This window comes from Equus asinus, chromosome 17 (genome assembly GCF_041296235.1).
Source record: "Equus asinus isolate D_3611 breed Donkey chromosome 17, EquAss-T2T_v2, whole genome shotgun sequence".
In the NCBI taxonomy this organism is placed as follows: domain Eukaryota; kingdom Metazoa; phylum Chordata; class Mammalia; order Perissodactyla; family Equidae; genus Equus; species Equus asinus.
In genome coordinates, this window is record NC_091806.1 from 22,479,917 (window position 1) to 22,488,913 (window position 8,997).

Here is an 8,997-nt window from a genome sequence, read left to right on the forward strand (position 1 = left end):
AATTTTATTCTTAAAAGATACATATAAACTTATAATCTTCAAATACTAATTCTTTAACTATCATTCACTAGGTTTTTACCTATAGTATATTTACATAATTATAATCAGGATGTACAGAAAATTTTGTGCATTTTTTTATTCATGCCATTTCATATATTTTTTTCTGTCTTGTTAGTGTCCCAAATTATTACTCCTAGTGATTACGTTATTCCATTATATTGATGTCCAAATTAAGTTTTGTAAAGACTACTCTGACCCAGGGAAATGGAATTCACTTCATCTGGGTTTTCTGTCTCATAAGAATATTTTTGAGGCCAGGATAATAAAAGATAAGACAGTTCACTAAGAGAAGTTTTGAGTTATCTATTCCTAGGGAGTTTTGGGAAGAGAAGTAATCATATGTGATAATGTCAGAGTATTGTGAAAAGGCAGCGTTTTGGACTGTTTCATTCTTTCATAGTTCCTCTTTGATTTCTTTCTTTTTTTTTTTTAAGGTAAAGCATTTCTTCCTGGAGTTTTTATCACCCATACCACGTAGATGGAGAGTAAAAGGAATGTGACTGAATTCATTTTAATAGGTCTTACACAGAACCCCAAAATGCAGAAACTAGCATTTGTGGTACTTTTGATTCTATACATATTAACGCTCTCATGCAACCTGCTCATTGCAGTTACCATTACCACCAGTCATGCTCTGAACTCCCCATGTACTTCTTCCCGATCCACATTTCCTTGATAGATGCAATTTCTTCTTCTTCTTCAGCTCCTGAGCTGATTGTGCACTCCTTTCATGAGAAGAAAACTATCTCCTTTAATGGGTGTGTGGCTCAAGTCTATGCAGAACACATTTTTGGTGCTACTGAGATCATCCTGCTGATGGTGATGGCTATGACTGCTACATGGCCATCTACAAACCTCTGCACTATACAACTGTCATGAGCCACAGGCTGTGCGTTCTCCTCCTGGGAGTGGCCTGGGCTGGAGGATTTCTCCATGCAGCCATTCAGATCCTCTTTATATTCTGGCTGCCTTTCTGTGGCCCCAATGTCTTCGATTATTTCATGTGTAACTTGTACCCTGTGTTGAAACTCATCTGCGTGAACACTCATACCCTTGGTTTCTTTGTTGCTGCCAACAGTAGGCCCATCTGCCCGTTAACTTCCTTTTCTTGGTGGCCTCCTATGTGGTTATCTTGTGCTGCCTAAAGAAATATAGCTTGGGGGGGGAGGTGCAAAGTCCTCTCTACCTGTATCTCTCACATCACAGTAGTAAAGTCTTATCTTTTGTGCCCTGCATATTTGTGTATCTGCGCCCAGTGATCACTCTGCCCATTGATAAAGCTGTGACTGTCTTTTATACCATGGTGGCCCCTATGTTAAATCTTTTAATCTAAGCCCTCAGAAATGCAGAGGCTAAAAATGTTATGCAGAAGCTCTGCTGGAAAAAAATTGACTTCAGATAATGATTAAACAGGATCATTGAGCATTGCAGGTAGAAGTAATAGAATTAATTTAGTCCAAGCCTCTTGATCTATAGATGAAGACATCAGCTCTAACAAGAGGTCGGATAATGCTTGCAGGTAGCCACTTCCGTGCAGAGCTAAAGCTTGGACTGGAATCCAGAAATACTGTCTCCCATCCTGCACTCTTGTCATCACAACTTGCTATTTCTTAACCAATAAATGTTTATCTATTACCTGGAAATCTGAAACACCTTTAGAAGCTAAAAAATGTGAACGTAGAATATTTGATTGGTATGAAAATAATCTTATTATGTAACATTGAGATGTTGGTTATGATTGATAATTGAAAATAACATGTTTAATGATATTCCTTTACTTGGGATTGTGGCCTCAAAATAATATAAATTCTTTGTTTTGTAAAATTTTGTTCATTAAATCTTGGTTCTATAGTAAAAAGAGACACTGTTTATCAAATTCCTATAAGGCTGAATTGTATTAGGTATTTTCTATATTGTATCAGTCAAGGTCCAATCAGGGGGCAGACCACATAGTAATTTGAACAGGGAAAGTTTGAATACAATTATTAATTACATTAGGGCATTAACTAGAAAAGTGTGATGAGTACTCTAAAGAATGTCCTGAGACTGAGAAATGAACGTCCAAGGAGGGATCCCATTTAGAAGGTGGAAGTCCTCCCCAAGGCTGGGATTCCAATCTTTTGGAGAAGGTCTACTTATTGCCCTTTGAACAGAAGAGAAGTTCACTGAGTTGTCATGGGCCAGAACTAGTCCCTGGTAGCTGGACTGAGGCTGGCAGGGAAGAAAGGGCCTGGGAAGCTGGGAGCAGCCCACTGTGGTGTTGCTGGGCTGAGCTGACGTACAAGGAACTGTGGCTTGGATTGGCAAGCAGGAAAGAAACCTCTAGGGTAGAGGTGGACCAAGGCTGGCACGAAAAATCTACTGTGGTTCAGATCATCTGTGTTGGGAACCTGATCTCCTGGGTGTTTGTAGATTCACTGGAATCTGACCACAGAGGTGCCACTGAAACTCAATGGGAAACTGTGCATGAAGGTATCAGTGTCAGCACCACCGGATATCTCTCCTGCTCCCCATCCACCCTCCCCCACAAAAAAAGAAAACACACACTGTTGGAAGCTACATCAGAGCAAGATGAAAAGACAAGCAAATTCAAAAAGTTTATTCCTAAGAACACAGTCAATAAGCTTTTTAAAATGTTTTCTTCTAGTGGTTTTATAGTTTCAAGTCTTACATTTAAGTATTTAATCTATTTTGAATTGATTTTTGTCTGTAGTGTAAGATAAGTGTCCAGTTTCATTCGTTTGCAGGTGAATATCCTCTTCTCCCAATACCATTTATTGAAAAGATTATCCTTTCCCCATTAAGTAGTTTCGGTATCCTTGTCAAATATTAATTGACTGTATACGCAAGGGTTTATTTCTGGGTTCTTAATTCTGTTTCATTGATCTAGGTGTCTGTTTTTATGCCAGTATCATACTCTTTTGATTACTATAGCTTTGAAACACAGTTTCAAATCAGGAAGTGCCAGTGTGATGCCTTCAGCTTTGCTCTCCTTTCTCAGGACTGGTTTGGTTATCCGGGTCTTTGGTTATTTCACACATATTTTAGGATTGTTTGTTCTATTTCTGTGAACAATGTCACTGGAATTTTGATAGGGATTTCATTGAATCTATAGACGGTTTTTGGTAGTTTGGATGTTTTAACAATATTAATTCTTCCAATCCATGAACACAGGGTATCTTTTCATTTAATTGTATTTTTTTCAATTTCTTTCATCAATGTCCTCTAGTTTTCACTGTAGAGATCTTTCACTTCCTTGGTTAAATTTGTTCCTAAGTATTTTTATTACTATTATTATTTTTAGGAAGATTAGCCCTGAGCTAACGTCCGTGCCCATCTTCCTCTACTTTATATGTGGGACGCCTGCCACAGCTTGGCTTGATAAGCAGTTTGTAGGTCCACACCAGGGATTCAAACTGGTGAACCCTCGGCCGCCGAAGTGGAGCTTGCAAACTTAACTGCTGTGCCACTGGGCTGGCCGCTTATTTTATTATTTTTGATGCTAATGTAAACGGGATTATTTTCTTGATTCATTTTTTGTATAGTTTATTGTTGGTGTAAAGAAATGCAATTAATTTTTGTTTGTTGATTTTGTATCCTGTATCTTTACTGAATTTGCTTATTAGTTCTAACTTTTTTGGTAGCGTTTTTAGGGTTCTCTACATCTACGGTCATGTTCTCTGCAAGTGGGTAATTTTACTTCTTTCTTTCCGATTTGGATGCCTTTTATGTCTTTTTCTTGTCTGTTCTTGCTAGTACTTCTAGTACTATGTTGAATAGAAGTGGTGAGAGTGGGCTTCCTTGCCTTGTATCAGATCTTAGAGCAAAAGCTGTCAGTTTTTCCCAGTTTATTATCATGTTAGCTGTGGACTTTGTGGGCATTTCATAAATGGTCTTTATTATGTTGAGAAAATTGCCTTCTTCTTTTTTTTTTTTCTTTGTGTGAGGGAGATTCACCCTGAGCTAACATCCATTGCCAATCCTCCTCTTCTTTTGCTTGAGGAAGATTAGCCCTGAGCTAATCTATGCCAATCTTCCTTTACTTTGTATGTGGGATGCCTCCACAGTGTGGCCGATGAGTGGAGTTTGTTCGCACCCAGGATCTACACCTGGGATCTGAACTTGTGGACCCTGGGCCATGGAAGTGGAGCGTGTGGAACTTTAACCACATGGCTGTTGGGCTGGCCCTGGAATTTCCTTCTAAATTTATTTTGCTTGGAGTTTTTATCATGAGAGGGTGTTGAACTTCGTCAAATGCTTTTTTCTCTATCTATTAAGATGATCATGTGGTTTTTATCTTTCATTCTGTTAAACTAGTGTATCACATTGATTTACATATTTTAACCAATCTTGTATGCCAGGGATTAATCCCAATTGGTTTTGGTGTATAATCTTTTGGGTGTGTTAAATTCAGATGACTGGTATTTTATTAAGGTATACTTCTTATTCATAATGCTTGACCAATAAAATTTCTGCATCCCTGTATGTCTGAAAATGTATTTATTTTATTCTCATATTTGAATTCTATATTGCATGGTATAGAACTAAAGGTTACAGTTATTTGCCCTTTAGAACATTAAAGACTTTTTACCATTAACTCCCAATTTCTAGTTTTGTGGACAAAATGTCTGATGCCAGGCTGATTTTTATTTCCTTTATAGCCTGTTTTTATTTTATAGATTTAGTATCCTACTGAATTCCTAATAATATAGAAATTGCTATGTTTAGAGTTCTATTTTGGCATCGTTCTTTTTTGGTTTTCTTCCTAAAAATATCAAAATGGCTATGGATCTTTTGAGAGACTACTGATGACTACCCATGGTTGACAAAATTATGCAAAATTATGTAATAATTTTTTGGCTTTAATTTCCATCTGTGTGCTCAAGGCTTCTACATTTCTATGACCTACATCTTTCTGAGGATCAGAAACGTATATTTGATTGTATGTAGCTACTTGAATCTCATTCAGTACATTAAAAACACATTTATCTTCTCTCTGTTCCATCCATCCAGTAATCTAAGTCAGAAACTGGGTGTTACCCATGACTCTTCTATCTCTAACATCTGCTATCAAGTTCTTTTGTTTAGAACTCCTAAATATTTAAAAACCCTTCTCTATCGCTCTGTTAGTTTGGGTTCCCTGGATGCAGACTTTGAGATGGGGATTTTTATGAAGGTGATTTATAAGCAGGAGGGGTTCAGGGAAGCTGACTATGGCAGGGGAAAGAAAAGATGTGGTCACAAATGGATTCCAGTTTCAGCCTGGAGCCACAGGAGCTCTGGAGTATACACTGTACCAGTGAACTGGTTCCACCTTGAGGCAATGGAGCCAGGCATTTTTACTCCCACTCCAGTCATTCATTGGCCACTTGTAGGTCCTGGGATGGTTTATCAAATTCTGCATCTTCACTGGAACCACCAGAGGACAGGCCTCCATCCTTTCACACCGAAATCATTACAGCAACCTCCAAACTGCTCTCCTGCTGTCAGTCTCGTCTCCTGCAAACCATTTCCCATACTGTAACTAGTTATCATTCTAAAACTCAAATCTAACTGCATCATTCACTAGCTTAAAAAAGCTTTCAATATTTTCTTCCTGGTACCAGTTTGATCCTCCCCATTCTTGTCTCTCCAACTTCATATCTTGCCCTTTACCATTGTACAAGCTCAGTGTCCAGCATGATTTCCAGCACACAGTGGGGGGGTTCAATACATAATTGTTGAGTGAAAGGATGAATTAATAACCACAGCCATATTGAACTAATTAGGTTTTCGGCATACTCTTTTTCACCTCCCGGACTCTTTTATATATTCTATTTGCTAGAATGCTCTTTCAGCCTCATGCCTATTCTCTGCCAACCAACTTCTTTTCATCCATTGGGTCTGATTTTTGATGACTTTTCATCTAGAAATCTTTTCCTGAGCCTGCATATCTTAGTTGTCTGTTACTCTAGTGTGGTTTCATAGTACCCTGTACTTCCACTGTTTTATCATTTATAACACTGTTGTAATTTTCTGCTCCTTCTTGGGAGTTTTTCAGTGGATACTAAGCTCTGTGAAGTCTTTATTCACCCCTGAAGGCTAAGCAGCTATCGATGTGCCTGATACATCCCTTGGCCTCAAAAATATTTGTTGATAATGAATGAAGGATGGAGGAGTGAAATGAATATATTTATCCTGAAGTTGCTTTGTGTATATATGGAGCAAGATATTTTTAAAACAGCTTTTAATAATGAAATGTTACCAAAAGGTAAACTGATTAACAGAAAAATATACCATAAACAGCTCATATTAACAAGGTAATAAGTTCTCCTCAGAGCAGGGAGAGTATCAAGGTAAACTGTTTGCTCATATGCTGAGAATTATAGTTTCAATTTCTTTCTCAACCTCATTTAAGCCAGAGTAAGAACAAACTGTAGCTCCCCCAAGGGTTCTAGGCAGAATTCTCCTTATAGACGAATCGGATAAAAGTGTGAAAGAATTCCCTGGGTTTCAGTACTACTTTCTTATTCTTCATTTATTGAATTGATTCACGTTCCTTTATACTTTCACTTATTCAATCAATATTTATTGTGTGCTGGACATCATTCTACCGTGTAGAAGGTGTTGGTATATAGCAGGCAAGTACGTGACAGAGGATGGCTGAATATTTAATAAGTAAAAACTCCTGTCGGGCCTCAAAATAATCTTTCATTTGAATCACTGCTCTTTCTGATGTGTTATCAGCATAAGATGGGTGATAAGAGTAACACAAAATGGTTCTTAAGCTACAAGGAAATTTAGAAACGTGGTATAGTCTTCATTACCTAACCCTCAGAGGTTAAATGGTCAAAGCTTTTACAGCCCTAAAGTAGTTACACACCAAAATGTTACAGGCAACATAATACAATCAATTGTGATATATAAAAACTGGCACAGATATTAATGAAAACATTAAATTAATATATACTTTGTGTCCAGCACAGTCCCTGGCTCAACAAATGGTAACAGTATAATTATCTCATCTGTCATATTGTCTATAGCTAACAGCAGATAAGGACATGATCTGGGAAATCAGTCAATTCTGGTTACTGGCTTTCCAATATGTCTATTTTAATACCTTCCCCTTTCTCTCCGTTTCCTCACCTGTAAAATGGTGGTGATGGCAATACTTAACTCTGGATTTTTACAGAAATTACTGTTCAATAACAATATATTCTTATTTCTTTAATTTGCTATAAGGACAGCCTGTGAATCCACATATATGGTTGAAGGTAGAAAATCTATACTCTAATTTGGTAGAGTTTTTTAAATATGGGAAGAGTGGTCCCAGGTTATATATTTTTTTTCTCTTTACTGCACCATTTCTTCTCCACTCAATGCAGAATCTAAGATTCATAGCTGCTAATTTTATTCTTTATTCCCTAAGTGTGCCTTACTGAAATCATCTCCTGTGTCCTTTTGGCTCTTGCCTCAGTTGAATCAATGTTGGTCTCCAGGCACATTTATTTCTCACGTGAAATAGCTTTCCTATGACACAACTTCCCAATAGCATTTTTCATCTGGGCATTTCTCAAGGTATAGATTAAAGGATTTAACATGGGAGTTATGATATTGTAGGATACAGCAACTGCTTTATCAATTGATAAAGTAGCTGCAGGTTTCATGTACACAAATATACAAGGCACAAAGAATAAGATGACCACTGTGATGTGGGAGGCACAGGTGAAGAGGGCTTTGCGCCTTGCCTCCAAGCTGTAGGTCCTTAGGGAGTGCAGGATGGCCACATAGGAGACCATCAAGAGAAGGAATTTTAACAGGCAGATGAACCCACTGTTGGCAGCAACAAAGAGCCCTAGAGTGTGTGTATCAGTGCAGGCAAGATTAAGCAAAGGATTCAGATCACACATAAAGTGATCTATGACATTAGGGCCACAGAAGGGTAATCGGAAGATGAAGAGGATTTGTATGGTTGCATGAAGAAAGCCTCCCACCGACACCACTCCCACTAGCAGGACACACACCTGCCAATTCATTATAATTGTGTAGTGCAAGGGCTTGCAGATGGCTACATAGCGGTCATATGCCATCACAGTGAGCAGGATGCTCTCAGAACCTCCAAAAAAATGTTCCCAGAATATTTGGGTCATGCATTCATTAAATAGGATGGTCTTCTTTTCATGGAGTGAATCTATGATCTGTTTGGGGGTACTGACAGAAGGATAGCAGGCATCAATAAAGGAGAGATAAGCCAGGAAAAAGTACATGGGAGACCCCAGTGATGGACTGGAGGTGATGGTGACCAAGATGAGCACATTTCCTACCACAGTGATGATGTAGATGACAAAAATCAGAGCAAATATGATTTTCTGCATCTTTGGATTCTCTGTGAGCCCCAGTAGAACAAACTCTGTCACGTTGTTCCTGTTTTCCATGAGTTTCATGTGGTGGTTAATTATAGTAACTGAAAAGAAAAAATTTTTATTAATGTAACTTTGAATTTATGAAACTTTCTATTCTAATATTTAATAAATTCTTGGATTCTGTTGAGTTTTGAATTCTTTTGAGGTTAGTTTTTTTTTTTTTTTGGTATTTATTTGTGTGTGCACTGGAAATAAAGACTCTGAGTTCTTGAAGATTACTCAAATTGCCTCCAAGGGGAAGTCTTTGTTAAGGTTACAGACATTAGGAACTTTGTAAACACACAGGCAGGAGACCACCTGTGGACACTTAATCATCCCAGATGACTAAGAATTTAACTTGAAGTAGTAGACTGCACACACAGTGACAGGCAAGCCTGAAAAGGAAGTAGAAGATAGATGTCAAGACCATAAATGCAAAGCTACAGAACTTTCCTTTAATCTCTAGGAAATGGGAAACCACTAAAGGTTATTGAGAATATGAGTGGAAGGATGAAGAGGAATTTGAAGAAGGGGAATCTTAGATATTATTCTAGTA

General features: G+C 37.9%; 1 protein-coding gene and 1 pseudogene across 1 annotated transcript; one reads left to right on the forward strand and one right to left on the reverse strand.

Moving 5' to 3' along the window:
* The first annotated feature begins 538 nt into the window (after positions 1-538).
* On the forward strand, positions 539-1,469 carry LOC139040832 (olfactory receptor 4C12-like; annotated as a pseudogene).
* Positions 1,470-7,544: 6,075 nt separating this feature from the next.
* Positions 7,545-8,474, reverse strand: LOC139040449 (olfactory receptor 4C46-like). The gene has a single exon (XM_070487219.1). It carries the CDS (start codon positions 8,472-8,474, stop codon positions 7,545-7,547), a length of 930 nt encoding a protein of 309 aa, XP_070343320.1.
* Positions 8,475-8,997: the final 523 nt, after the last annotated feature.